General features: G+C 41.5%; 1 protein-coding gene and 1 long non-coding RNA gene across 5 annotated transcripts in view; one reads left to right on the forward strand and one right to left on the reverse strand.

Annotated features, from left to right (window-relative positions):
* The window catches only part of MGAT4C (MGAT4 family member C), a 323744-nt gene that overhangs the window by 66413 nt on the left and 242315 nt on the right, over positions 1 to 15016 (forward strand). For 3 of the 4 annotated variants that reach the window (XM_081211244.1, XM_081211245.1, XM_081211248.1), the window contains one exon: positions 5668 to 5763. In XM_081211244.1, coding sequence (XP_081067370.1) covers positions 5737 to 5763 — 27 coding nt within the window. In that variant the 5' untranslated portion in view covers positions 5668 to 5736. Of the gene's footprint in view, positions 1 to 5667; positions 5805 to 15016 lie in introns of those variants that run through there. The other variant, XM_081211247.1, reaches the window with a different exon arrangement.
* On the reverse strand, positions 573 to 10484 carry LOC308596346. The gene is made up of 4 exons (XR_014012473.1): positions 10286 to 10484; positions 9072 to 9301; positions 1406 to 1581; positions 573 to 690 (listed from the first exon to the last, which is right to left on the reverse strand). It is a non-coding gene; the product is annotated as an uncharacterized lncRNA (long non-coding RNA).

A 15016-nucleotide genomic window follows, 5' to 3' on the forward strand; every position in this document is an offset into this window, starting at 1 on the left:
CATCCTGAAGCAAAGTTCTTAACCCAAGGTACTATTTCTGGGTTAGCGGAGTCTGTAACCTGAAGCGTCTGTAACCCGAGCTACCACTGTACCAGGCTTGTATCCTGGAAAGGTCACTTTGGTGCAGCTAACGCAGCAAAAAGAATATGGGAGCCAGCAGTTACAAGTTACCAGTCTCTGCAGCCACAGCAAGTGCTCTGATTTTCCAGCAGTTTGACTTCACTCCATGAGGCACACTCCATTGTCTCTTGAGGCAGATGGATGCCAACAATAAGTGCAAAAGCATTCTAACAGTTGAATAAATAAATATGGGCTCAGAGTTACTTGTGCCTGAATAGAAGAGTAGGAAATGTCAGGTGTGAGCGGCATTGATTTTTTTTGCAAGAGGAATGAGTGAAAACATATTTCTTTTTAGACAAAGCACCTCCTACCTGCTCTTTCCAATATATCTATAAACTTACCAGCTGAATCTTCCCCTGTCGGATACATTTTCAGTTTATACTATAAGGGTATAGTGCAGGTACACAGGTGAGGATTTCACAGTGAACCAGAGAGATTTCTCCCTGCCAAAATTCATTACACCACCAGTTTGTTTATTTTATTCTTCCACTTGTGCAAGTTGTGAGGAGGCTTGTAAAAACAGTTGGAGCAGCTTTTGAGAACAGGAATGGTATTTAGCTTGACAGTGTTCTGGAAGAAACAGATTTGTAGCTCAGAGGTGTTCCTGAATCAAGCATGGTCTTTGGAGGCTCAGGTAGTCTCAGAGGCTGAGTGCCCATTCCCAGCTATGGCTGGGTCACCAGCTGTGGTCCCTGGACAGTGATGACCTGGCCACTGTACTCCATGCTATGGTGAGTTTCTGATTGGACTACTGCAATGTGCTCTGTGTGGGGCTACCTTTTTCTTTTTTGTATAATTTTTATTGAAGATTTAAACAAAAAGTATTATCCAAAAATATGTCATCCTTAATTTCCCCCCCCATTTTTCTAAGGAAAAGCAGGGCATTCTGGGATTAAATCAGAAACTGGGACACCTTCTCTAAATCAGGGATGTCCCTGGAAAATAGGGACACCTGGTGGGTCTGGTTTAGTATTTTGAAGGCCTAAATGACTTGGGTCCAAAATGTTTGAAAGACTGCTTTCATTCCAGTTAACCTTCTCAGATGCTATGATCTACTGAGGGGGCTCTCTTGATAGTTCCATGACCCTCAGACGTGTGCAACATGGCAGCCCAGGAGAGAGCTTTATCTGTGGCACCTCCTAAATTGTGGAGCACCCTCCCCACAGAGATGTGTCTAGCTTTTCCTATGTGCTTTATTGTTTACCTTTCACCATATTATGAAGGCACACGTCTTTACATTGACCTTTGACAGCTACTGTACAGTATTTCGTTTTGTGGGACTCACCTCTTTTGCTGAATACTGTCCTGCTCCAAGTGAAATGACTTTTCTTGTTTCATAATTGTAATGGTTTTATCGGTTTTTATAATTGTGTATTATGTTGTTGTAATCCTCCCTGGTGTCTTGTGGTGAAGAAATCATGCCAATTAATACCTCAGTCAAGAGTCGGCAGCAATCAATATCTGAATATGAACAAAGATGCATGCTCAACATGAATGTGTACAAACAATGAATTAATTCATAATCAAACTTGGTTAGAATTACAAGAATATTTCAGTTCACTAGAGAGACACCAAAGCTTTGTATTCATCTGGACATCAGATTCGTCCTTGAGACTGACCAGTTACAAGTTTGGGTTGCTTCACTAATAAAAAGCAGTGTTCCCAATCATGTGTGGAGAGCCTAAACAGGAGTTGGAGGTGGTGGCTGCTGGCATTATTGTGTTCCACTTTCTATATGCATTTATTTACCCCAAAGTGTCTTTGTAATATGCGTGTTGGAAATATTCAAGCAGGGCACATTGGGACAAAAATTACTTCTACAATATGCAGCAAAGGACTGATCTTGCCTCAAATCCCCAAAAGCAAAAGAGTAGTTTCTTACTGCCCCTCAGGGTGCTTCTAACCCAGCAGTGCTTTCCTGCTTTGTCCATCCTTGTATTTACATCCCAAACTATCAAATTTCTTTGCTACTACCTATCTTGTGAAAGGTCAGAAAGAACAGTAACTGGCTACCAAGGAATCTTTCACATTACTGGGAAATTGAATCAGGAACATTAAGAAAATGTACAATTTGAACAATTTATGCAAGAAGGAAGGAATCTAAATATCTGGCACAAATATAATTTGTTTTCCTCATGATGCATTTCTGTTTGCTTAAAAATAAAAGTGTAACATTTGTTTTCCTGGACATACATGATATTAAAAGCAAAGAAAGAACTACAACTCTCTCTGAAATTATTATTTGCAATGCAAGGCTATTCAGATCCCAAACGGATCCACAATTTGAAGTCTCTTGGCAGTGTTGAGTATTTCTTCAGCACAGATGCATATGCATAATTAGTGACTTTTTCTCTCTCTTTTTACATTGATGACATGAATATTTATTCAGTGGTTGTTGTTTTCTAAGTTGAGGAAATGTTGACTGGGCAATGTTAATAATTAGTCAATATGTCCATACATTTTTTAAACAGGTGGTTGGCAATCGGCCTCCAAATGGTCACTGATTTCATTAACAGTTGCATTATATATTATTTGTGCAGACTGAAGTGGAAATGTGGAGATGGGGGGCGGGAAGAGAAACCTAGAAACCAAAATTGCCATATTTGCCCACGCCTAGTTGCAAGCTATGGGACGTGGGTGGCGCTGTGGGTTAAACCACAGAGCCGAGGACTTGCTGATCAGAAGGTCGGCGGTTTGAATCCCTGCGACGGGGTGAGCTCCTGTTGCTCGGTCCCTGCTCCTGCCAACCTAGCAATTTGAAAGCACGTCAAAGCGCAAGTAGATAAATAGGTACCGCTCCGGTGGGAAGGTAAATGGCATTTCCGTGCTCTGCTCTGGTTCACCAGAAGCGGCTTAGTCATGCTGGCCACATGACCCAGAAGCTGTACGCCGGCTCCCTCGGTCAATAAAGCGAGATGAGCGCCGCAACCCCAGAGTGGTCCGCTACTGGACCTAATGGTCAGGGGTCCCTTTACCTTTAGTTGCAAGCTACTGCATGCAAACATCTCACCACACCAAGCAATCTCCCTGATTGTGGAGAAAAGTGTAGTTTATTTTGGTTTATGGAATCTTCTGTGATAAAGTGGTGTGGTGAGTCATTTCTGCTCAACAGCCTCCGCTAGTTGCCCTTGCAATCATCCTTGCAATCATGTAATGGCCATAATATCCATCTGTCTGTCTATCTAGCTAGGCTTGAACTTCACTGAGTTTCTTACCAAAAGGTCACTGTCAAGCAATAAGAATGCTTTTCTTCTTCACATGCTTTAACAATCCTCAAGATTGGAGTCAGGTTTCCAGTGACAGCTGGGGACATGTCAACACTTGCAGCATGGCAGATGGTTGGATTGTGTGTCAAGCAAACCTTCAGCAAATGCTTATGGCATCCACAAAGTCTCTCCCCCATCCCTATGCATACAGCATATAGAAGGGTAGAAAGAACTATATGAGGGTGAAAGTGACAAAGCACATAATGAAATTATTGCTATTTTATGTGACTATAAATGCAGACGTTGTTCTTGCCTTGTGAAAAAGCTCTAATTTTCCATGATTACTTCGATTAGCAGCATTCACAACTAAGTACCTGAATTAAGCAGCTATAAAAGGTTCCATAATGAAGCAGGAGGGCAAACAACAATTATTGAGTCAGGCCATTCTGCTGCTCAATGCTGCCTAGTTCCCCATGCTTTAACATACCTGGAGGTGTGGTCATTTTCCTATACTGATGGACAAGATGCCCGCTGTGAGTTGTGTCACACTGTCAGTGCTAACTTTATTCTATTAGCCCATTTCACTTCCTTCACTAAAATTCATAATGATGTTACTGAATATTTCAAGAAAGTGCCGGATTGACAACGTAGAGTAAGTCATCAATAAAATACTCAGTGTCAGTGAAGTTAACTCTTTATTCAAAGAAACCCAAACAGTGCAGGCCTAGTGATCACAGCAACTCTTCCCAGTAGGTCTTGCCCCAATGAGGCAGTTCAGTTGCAAGGACTGAAGTTCCCTCCCCTCTTCCTACTGCTTTCTAAGGCTCCTCCCCCAGTTCCTTCAGGGATGTGTGCTGAGTCCCTACCTGTACTCGTTGTATACATATGACTGCATTTCATCTGATCCATCCACCACAATCATTACATTTGCAGATGATATCACCATAATGGATCTAATTACAGGTGGAGATGAATCAGCCTATAGGGAGGAGGTTCAAAAAGTCTCCACATGGCGCCTAGAGAACAACGTGAACCTAAATATCAGCAAGACAAAGGAGATGGTGTTGGACTTTCGGAGGTAGAGAGAGGAACTAGCCCCGTTGTATATCAGGGGTGTGTGTGTGGAGAGAGTCTCTTCCTTTAAATTTCTGGGAGTTTACCTTAGTGAAGACCTCACTTGGAAAATCAATACAACCCAGGTGGTTAGGAAGGCCCAACAGAGACTCCATTTCTTCAGGGCCCTGTGAAAGAATAATATCAAACAAAAATTGATGATCTCCTTCTACAGGGCCACAATAGAAAGTGTCCTTTCATACTGTATAACAGTGTGGTATGCTGGTTTGACCCATAGACAGGAAGTCCCTACAGAGGGTGGCAAATACAGCACATGACATTATGGGCTGTCCTCAGAGTTCGCTAGATGACCGCTGCTTCAGGAGAGCGAGGAAAATTCTTAGGGACGACTCACACCCTGGCCAGCACTTCTTTAATCTCCTACCTTCGGGCAGGAGATACAGAAGTATAGTCAGCCACACCAACAGGTTAAAGAACCGTTTTTATCTGTGGGCTATTGGGCTGCTGAATGGAAAATAAAAAGTGGTGTAACTGACTTTTGACAAGCACACAGAGCGTGAACATGACTGAGTGTATGTGGGGGGGGGGCGTTTAATTTCACTGCACACAGGTGGTGTAGTGACAATAAAGGTTTATTTATTATGTTTATTTTTATTATTATTCACCAGCAGCCTAAGGCTCCTTTGTCTTGTCTCTCTTTGTTATGTCCTTTTTATTTGTCTCTGTGTTCTGGGAGACCGGGGGGGATGGGAGCTGGTCACAGGAGGAGAGGGGGATTCCCTGGTGTCTTCAGCAACCTGCTTCTACTCAGCCCCTTGATCCCCCTATTCTGCCTTGAGTCAGAACTGTGCGCCTCCACAGTCTCTTCCTGCTCACTAAACCCTGTTGCTTCTTCAGCTTCTGACACATCCTCCTCCCAATCTTCTGCCTCTAACCACTCATTGTAGTCCCACAACCAATCCACCGGCTCTGAGCCTTCTTCCCCTTGGGGGTTCCTAAGCTGGCGCTTCTCATCACTTTGCTGCATCCATCTCTGCTTAATGATAGGGCTGGCCCAGCTGCTCTAGAGGGTTGGAGGATGCTGTGAAACAATGTGGGAGTTTGCTAGGCTAAAAATGGTCCCCACCCTACTTTCATTCATGAAAGTCTGCAGTGAACTCATATTGATCGTAGACGGGCAGTGTTGGATCCAACTCATAGTAAATGAAATAGTACTAGTGGTAATAAGTTGAAGAGGTATATATTATGATTTTTTCTTTCTCTCCAGACTTCAAGAAAACCGTGGAGGCTTGGAATCCTAAATGCAATACTGGTATGGAGTTTCAGCTCTACCACCATGGTTGAAAACAGCAAGAGCAAAAAAGTAAGATATTAAATAAACACCAGCCAACACGAACAATTAGGGTATGTTGTGATAATTAAATGAAATAACAGTAAACTAAAGTATTAAAAAAGTGACATATTATGAAAACTAAATGCATGTGGTCAAGGAGTATGGTAGCTTTGGAAAAAAATATTATAGGCAAGTACACACATTTTTTCATCTTTGGGAAATTATTTGTCAGATGGGTGGAAAGAGAATGAAGTTATCCAACTGATTCCTTGTGACCTGAGCAGCAAAGTGGAAAAGTTGATGATGATGCAGTCATATGATGGAAAGAGATCTGAAATATGGTTGTGAAGAGTGTATGGTTGTAAGGAACTGTTTGAAGCAACAAATAAAACTGAAGAAAAGGATAAGTGGAATAGTTAGTTTTGGGAGCTGGGCACTTGAGCATCTGGATCAGAGTCTGTAATGCAAGCTAGCCAATGTGCTGTCCTTCAGGTGTTGGTGGAAAACGCTCATCATCCCTTGCCATTAGTCATGCTGACTGGCGCTAATGGGAACCACAGTATGGCATTTCATGTTAGCTACTCCTACTATTTTCTTTTCTGAGTTTAAATTGGTTGATTGATGAAATTCTTCTTCCCTCCAAAAGCACAAGGAATTCTGTGCACTTACAAGGGGATTTTCATAGCACATGATGGATACCCATGAATTCACTCATTTAATTTGACTGAGCTGATTGAAACTAAACTATTATAAATGCAACTTTTTTGCATTTCTTTGCTGCATTTATGACCCAATAATAATAAACCATAACATAATAATAAAGGGAATCCTAATTGGAATACATCAGTTCTCTCTCTAAATGGGAACTGGTTGACCCACACTCAGATTATAGAAGTTGTTTGAAGGTGTCACAACTACATTTGGATTTTTAAAATTATTGCACTTTTGTAGCACTGTTGAAAAAGTCCTAAATCGCCAATTAAATGGGCTTATGGCAAAAAATCAGCTTCTTATCTGAATTCTAATATATCATTGCTAGTAAAAAATATTGATACCTGTAACTATGTAACACTGTAGTCTCAAGAGAGAAATATATGCAAAATTAAAATGTGCAACATATTTTATTTGATTTACTATGAATTCTCCCATGTATTTCCAGGTGGCAAAAACTGGCATTCTTGAGGTTTTCCAAGAATAAACCCTTTATGTCTGATTAAAATGCAGATGAGCTTCATAAACCACAGTAATTTGAAGGGACTGATTTACTGATGCAGTCGCCTTCCATCTGCTTCAGGTGTGAAACTGGAAAGAATTTGTTACGATAAACTAAAATTAATTTGGATTTAGAATCCATTTCCTTAAGATGAACATTTTACACTGAACATTCCACTAACCCTAAACTTATGGTTCTGCTAGCGCTATAGTTAGAGGTTTTGTAATGTGCCTTTCATATTGTTACCATGTTCATGGTGGGATCTTGATGCATCATCATATTACATATTCTGGATCAATTAATCCAGAGATATAGAATGTGAGACTCTCCCAATGTTGTCTGAGATGCCCATCAACTCCAACTGGCATGGCCAGTTGAGCAGGGATGATGGGAACTGAAGTCCAAGAACATCTGCAGGCCCACAGGTTCATCATTCCTAATCTAATCAATCTCTTCTAAGTGGATCATGAGTTGGACCTTCCAATATGGAAGAGAGGTGCAAGATAGCAGCAGTTCTAAATCAACCACTCAATCAGAAGAGCAGGTAGTGTTGGACCAGAGCAACAGCGTGGGACCTTGAACAGCTCCAAGCTGACAAGGTCTGGAGCCCAAGTGAACCTTTTTATAGATCATCCCCAACCTTGACTATGATCGTTTATTGCAGTTATTAGTCTTTCTTCTAACAAAACGTAACCCAAAGCAACTTACAAAATACTACAAAGATTAAAACCAGTATAAAACCAAAACAAAATGGAAAAAAAAATTTACATCTAACACAGTCCACCCACTGAAAAGAGACCACAAATACCTAAAGCTCTCTAAATTAAATGCTGAAAGCCTCAGTAGAAAGAAATGTTTTTGCCTGACACCTAAACGAAGATAGTGATGATTCCAGATGTGCCTCCTTGAGGAGATAATTCCATAAGTGGGGAGCCACCATTGAAAAGGCCTCAATGTCATCACTCCTTCCATGGGGGCTTGCAGAGAAGGGCCTGAGGTGATGAATGGGTTTAGTTTATGTGGGGGGAGGTGGTTCTTGGGGTATATTGACTGCCTACTCTGTGATGGATAAAGATGTTTGAAGAATAATCTTTGTGTCTAGAGACCATTGCACTACATAGTTTTGCCTAAATTGGTGCATTGTTGTTATGAGATGGTGTATCATAGAACAGAGCTATGAATCAGGAAGTTCCTGGTTCATATATTGCCTCTCTCATGAACTCTCTAAGGCCATATTCACACCATACATTTAAAGCACTATGCCACTTGAAACAGTCATGGCTTCTCCCAAATAATTCTAGGAACTGTTGTTTGTTAAGGGTGCCTTGTCATGGAGATGCTGGTATTTCTAGTGGTGAATTTGCTTCATGCAAGAGGGTTCTGTTAGCATAAATTGGGGCACCACATTTTAGCCAGTGATTCTCAAGAATGGCTGAGAAGACAGAGGGTTTAAGTGAAGAGGTCTGGCAGCAACAATTTGAGGCCAAAGTTTTATGAGTGAAAGCGATTTCTGAAAAGGCAACCCAGCACTGGATACAACCGTAATAAGGACATAAATAAAATAAATGGGGGGAATAGTCAGTGTCTCATTGAGGATCACTTAAAATGACCAAGTTTAACAGATTTGCTGAGGCAAAATTACTAGTAGGCAGAGATAAAAAAGAAGATTGCAGGAGTCAAGGGGATCAGTGAGTGTATTTTTTAAAAAGTCTTGGAACTTGTGTATAGAGCAAAGGTAAAAGTAAAGCAGTTTGAAAACATACCATTCACTCCTGCTTTATGTATGCAAGTTGGATTGATGAACATAAAAGGCCAATTTCCCACTTAAATAAGTAGCAGAATAGTCATTTTGTAATTTTCCCTTTTGAGGTAGAGAAGCATGAGAGAAATCTTCCTGTTTCACCTATTGCTTTGAAAGTAAAACATTCAGTACGTAAAGCTAAACAGAGCTGGCTTTGAAAGCGGGTATGGGATTAGCAGAGATGTTGACGTTGAGAAATTAAGTTCAGTTACTCAACGGCAGGGAACTTTGCTCAATGAAGGGAGAAAAAAGCACTGCTCAGCTTGCAAACAGCCATATTACCTTTTCAAATGGGTGGCTGCCAGCAATAGCTTTCTTTATTACCTTTCTTATTGAGGAAAGCCATTGAATATTTCATTCACTCTCTCTTCTGTTGATGTTTTGATAGCTTGAATGCTGCTGTATGGCGAACTCATTTCCTGGGAATGTATATTTGTAACAAAGGTCTGATAGGTACATAATCCACTGGGTTCTTCATTCTTTCCTCTCAAGAGTTTCTCATTGCTTTGCTTAAGGTTATAACTTGAGCTCAGATTGCTGCTGTTGGCATCCATCTGTCTCAAGAGAAAATGAAGTGCATCTCTGGGGATGAAGTCAAGTTGTGTAGAGTCCTCTCTGGGGCGCAAGTCTGGGCAATGGATATGGAGGTCCTGGGCTGCCCAGATGGCAAGAACCCCCTCTTGGTGTCAATGATGTGGTCCAAAGGAAAGCAGAGCAATACATTTGGCACCATGTTGGTTGCAGGAGTTGCCAGAAGGAGGTGCAAGGGACCATCCACTGTGGATTCTACTCTGGATTTGTGTAGGGTTTACTCCTTAACCTTTTTTCTCCCAAAGGTGTCCCACAAGGCAGCTCAGGAATATAGCAGAATATAGAAAGACATTTTCTTGCAGGCAGTTATTCATAAATACAAAAAATGATTTCTTGTTGGTATATATGTTTGATGAAAGGCAATAATATGACCAATAGCAGGGAAAGAGATTAAGAAATAGTAAAGTGCTATAAAACTGATGGGGAAGCAAATAAGACCTCTTGATTATTTCTTTTGCCCTTTCATATTATAGTAAATTCTAGTGATGCACATGGACCCAAAGTTTTTCCTTTTATTTGTATCTGTGGTTTTCTTTCAAAGAAAAATCCAAATCACCCTTGGATATTTTTTCAGGATCTTCATAATCATAAGAATAATAAACAAATGTTTAAACCTCTTCCTAACTTAAAGCCATTGAAGTGGTTTACATATTAAACAGAATAAAACATAGAAGCGCAAGCTCTAAGATTGATTAAAATCAATTTAACAAACTCTAAAATGATAAAATCATCTATACAGATTCTAAATACTACAAAACAATTTCATCAGATGTAAAATGGGTAAAAGTACCTGTTGCTGGAGAGTATATAATCAGGGGATAGCTATTGCCTTCCTGTCCTGCTTGTGGGCTTTGACGGTGGGAAGTAGGATGCTTGATCACATGGACCATTTGAACTATTCTTAAGTTCTTCTCCTTCATATGAGGTTTTAAAGGGTAGCTTCTTACCTCAGATCTTTGGTAATTTCTGAACAATAAGTTACAATGTGTCACATTTCTGCACATGTCTTCTCCTTCTTGATTTTCCTTTGTGCATGCAGAAAGGTATACAGGAGAAAAAGCTCGCATCACGTGGCAGTAAGGTTGTACTCTTGCATCATATGTACACTGCCCAAGCAGATGACTGATGTTGTAGCTTTGTTCATCACCTGTTTGAATGGATGAAAGCTGAGCATTCCACTCCCTGTGTCCCAACAGATGACAAGTACTGTCAATCAATGAAGCAATTGTGTGTTCAGTGGAAAAGAACACTGTGTGTAGCAGCCGGCACAGAATTCTCTGTTGACTAAGAGGATCAGTATATCAGCACCATAGATTTCAGTGCCATTACCAGAGTAAACTATTATTTATGAGCTTAAGCTGAGGCATTATTTAAAAGGTGCAGTTATCTGTAAGTACTGTATATTTAGTCATTATCCTTGAGAAAATAATTGGATGGAATTTGCTGCTGTACATTCAGTACACAATTAGCCACAAGATTAATCAAAAGAACACCTATTGTCTAAGTGTGTATTAAGAGATAAATCTTGTTGACATGCAGACTCTTACACATAGTGATACATGAAGGATTAAAGGTTCTGTGCATTGGATTTTAAATGGTAACACAACCAATTCCTATTGGAGGAGAGAGGCATGTGTTTATTTAACAACTATGTCACCACAAACTTTTTTTAAAATGCCATTGACAAAAAATAAACAGGGGAACTTGGAGTGATGTAGAATTCATCTCTCTGCAGAATTCAGTCTGCTTTCTTAAAGCGTTAAGATTTTCCTCCCACAAAGTCTGTCATCTTCACTGGAGCATAGGAGCCAATGAAAATATTAAGCCTTTTAAAAAACATGTTGGTCTATGGAGGCAGGGAAAGTTGACAAATGAGACCCAAAAGAATGTTCTAAAATATAAGTTTTATCCCACAGATATTTTAACAACCTATTACCCACTATCTGCACAAAAAGCTGATATGCAATCTAAGTAGGGGGTACCTCCTGTGGGAGCGGAATCCATAGTTTAACTATACGCTATGCAAAGAATAACTTTATTTTGTCTGTCCTGAATCTTTCATCAATCAGCTTCATCGTATATCAGTGAATTCTAGTGTTCCAGAGCTCTGGTGTAAAATTCAACCCTGTTATAATTAAGGTCTTAGAACTTTGATATATTTTAACAGGAGACTCTAACTGAAATTAACGGGACTCAAAGATATTTATCTTTTGGCTAAGGTAAAGGGTAAAGGTACCCCTGCCCATACGGGCCAGTCTTGCCAGACTCTAGGGTTGTGTGCTCATCTCACTCTATAGGCCGGGAGCCAGCGCTGTCCACAGACACTTTTGGGTTTCGTGGGCACCATGACAAGCTGCATGTGGCGAGCCAGCGCAGCTCACGGAATGCCGTTTACCTTCCCGCTGGTAAGCGGTCCCTATTTACTTGCACCTGGGGGTGCTTTCAATTTGCTAGGTTGGCAGGCGCTGGGACCGAACGATGGGAGTGCACCCCGCCGTGGGGATTCGAACCGCCGACCATGCGATCGGCAAGTCCTAGGCGCTGAGGTTTTACCCACAGCGCCACCCGCGTCCCACATCTTTTGGCTGGATTGCATCAAATTGCATCAAATTATTTTAGAAACTTAGAATTTAAGCTGTTTTTTGTACAGGTCAGTTTCCTAACTTTAAATTATGTACTTATCTAAATCCTTCTTGTGTCATTTGTTATGTAAGTGGGCAGTTTAATTAAGGAGCCAATGTGTTGAAATGGCTGGAGTGCTGAACCTTGGGCCAATAAGTATCTGTCAGCCTACACTGCCTCACAGGGTTGTTGTGGGGAGAAAATAAGGAGGGGAAGAAGCCATCCTAAGCTCTTTGGAAGAAAGAGGGAATATAAATGTAATAAATAAATACATTTATACAGATGTGAGATACAATAACAAATTCACCATAACTTTTGCGTGAGACAGTCCTGTCTTGCTTATATAACTATTGAAAGAATACTACAGACTCTATAGTCTGGATTCATGGGTTAACTTCACAGGAAGGGAAGTTAAGTGTTGATCAAAAACAAGGAACGGAGTAATTTAGAACTACTATAAAGCACGGGTGGCGCTGTGGGTTAAACCACAGAGCCTAGGGCTTGCTGATCAGAAGGTCAGCGGTTCAAATCCCTGCAACGGGGTGAACTCCCCTTGCTCGGTCCCAGCTCCTGCCAACCTAGCAGTTCAAAAGCACCTCAAAGTGCAAATAGATAAATAGGTACAGCTGTGGCGGGAAGGTGAATGGCGTTTCTGTGCGCTGCTCTGGTTCGCCAGAAGCAACTTAGTCATGCTGGCAACGTGCCACGGAAGCTGTATGCCGGCTTCCTCGGCCAATAAAGCGAGATGAGTGCCACAACCCCAGAGTCGTCTGCGACTGGACCTAATGGTCAGGGGCCCCTTTACCTTTATAAAGCACTATCCCATACATTTCTGCTCAGATGTAAGTCCCATTGAGTTTGGTTGGGGTTACTCCCAGTTATATGGGTACAGGATTGTAGCTTTAGTAATTTGGAACTACCAGAATAGGAATGAGAAACCTGTACTTCTCCAGATATTGTTGGTCTACAACTCCCAATATCCCTAGCCATTTGCCATGCTGGTTGAAGTTGTGGAGGACTGCAACATCTGGAGGTCTACAGGTCTCCCAGCCTTGATTTTAAAGGAAGAATAATACCGAGAAAGTGAATTGTTGTAACATTGTAAACACATTTGATACAGATATGAAATGAAAGCCCTTCTTGGGGGACAACTTTCCTGATACAATTTTTCTTTGCTTAGTCTAAGAAAGCACAAGATGCACTGCCTTATGCAAGAATGACGTAAAGAGTATTGCCCTGTAGAATGTTTGCATTCATACTCAAAGCATGTCAGACTTAACAAAGTAAGCTGTTTTCCTAACACACAGCAAGTAATGTAGCAATTCAATAGCACAGAAATAGTTGAGATATAAGTGTTTTGACCATGTACATTCAAGAGCAAGTAGAATACATTCTCTTCTATAATGGGGATCACAGAGGTTACAACTTTACTAAGGCAGCATTAAAGTGATCTAGTTAATACATTTTGTTTCTTGAGGCCTTTAATACTAAGATGTCTTTTATTTGAGAGCTGAAATGGCTAGAGCATGGTGAAATGAGAGTTGATGCATTTCAAGGTCAATATCAGTAGGAAATCTAGCGCTCTCAAGTGAGTCATGCACATTTTGGGGTGAGAGAGGTACAATGCTTCTTTTTTTCTTTAGACAAATAGGAATATTTTTCTTATACTCAGGGTTGACTCACAACAAATGATTGATATCCTCCAACACAGGAAAATCTCATTATTCAAAAGTCTCTTTCACAAATATGGATGCTAGCTACTTTGGACGTGATATGGGCTTATGAAAGGACAGGTCACACCTGAAGCACTTTGCAAGCTTTGGACATGGTGCAAAATGCTCTTTAAAGGCAAAAAGAAAAAAGAAAAAAAATCTGATACAAAGAGAATCAGGGAGTTTGTTTCATATGCATTTTCTCCATATCCCTTTTCAACTCATTGTGTGGTTGTAGTCAACAAATGATTACCCCTCTGTGTAGTTAGATGACACATATGAAAGTCAAGGAAGGGGTAAGCACTGGCGGGGGAAGAGGAGTGCAGGGGGAGCGCCCCGCCCACTGCAATGCAATTCTGGTGGGGTGCCATAGCGGCTGCCCCCCTGCCTGCACTGGGTGCCCTGCCCCCACAGGTGGTGTGCCACACCCCCGGACACGCTCCAGCCCTTCTCTCCACCCCCCGGTGCCACAGCATGAAGCTCTGCCACAGGGGGTAAGATTTGGATACAAGCCAGGGCACTCAGAACAGCAAGCTAGAAATCGCAATAGCAACAGCTGGCTTTTAATCGTTCTGTAGCTAAAGGGTTATTCTAGCTCCAACCCCTGTGACAGAAGCTGTTGGCCCTTTGGGGGCTTGGAAGCCTTCTACTTTTCTGCCTGTTGGATTGTACAGCATAGTGCCTTCCTACACCAAGGAGGTTTCCAAGGTGCAGGGTCAGTGTTCCCACCTTGAAATGATGAGGATGTCTTGGGGTCTCACTCCTGTGGGAGGCAGGCATTTCTGGGGTTATTTCCACACATGGCTGCTACCCCACAGTCTTCCCCATCCTCTGTCATCAGAGTTCAAGTCTGGTCTTGTCCTTGACTTCCATTGGGCATGCCTAATTTTTTTTATTTTATTTTTTTTGCTGTGTTCAGGTGACTATGCCATGGAACACAGGACCTAGGCTCAGGCACTTTTGCATCAGAAGAGGAGCCCTGAGACATCAAACAAAAACCCTCTCCTTCGACCAACTTGGGAAACAGCCAAATATTTCTTACCCAGTGCCAGGGTAAAGCTCTTGAGCACTCGCAGTTACAAAACTTGGCAGGCATGCAGGCAATTAGGGGTGAACCCAGGGGGTTATTTCCATGTAGAGATCCCATTGACGTTCATCAAATCCCAGCTTGGAAATGAACTTTGTAGCCTCAAAGGTGAGTGCTTGAAGCCCTCACACACTTATCCAGCTCAGATAAAAATTTGATCAAAATTGCTATTTTCCGCTCACAGAAGAGTAACTCCCAGCCCCAAAACACACTTCCATTCCCATCCCCTTTTAATAAGTGTATCAGCATAGGCTATG

Source organism: Podarcis bocagei (assembly GCF_964188305.1).
Source record: "Podarcis bocagei genome assembly, chromosome: 10".
NCBI classification, from domain to species: Eukaryota; Metazoa; Chordata; class Lepidosauria; order Squamata; family Lacertidae; genus Podarcis; species Podarcis bocagei.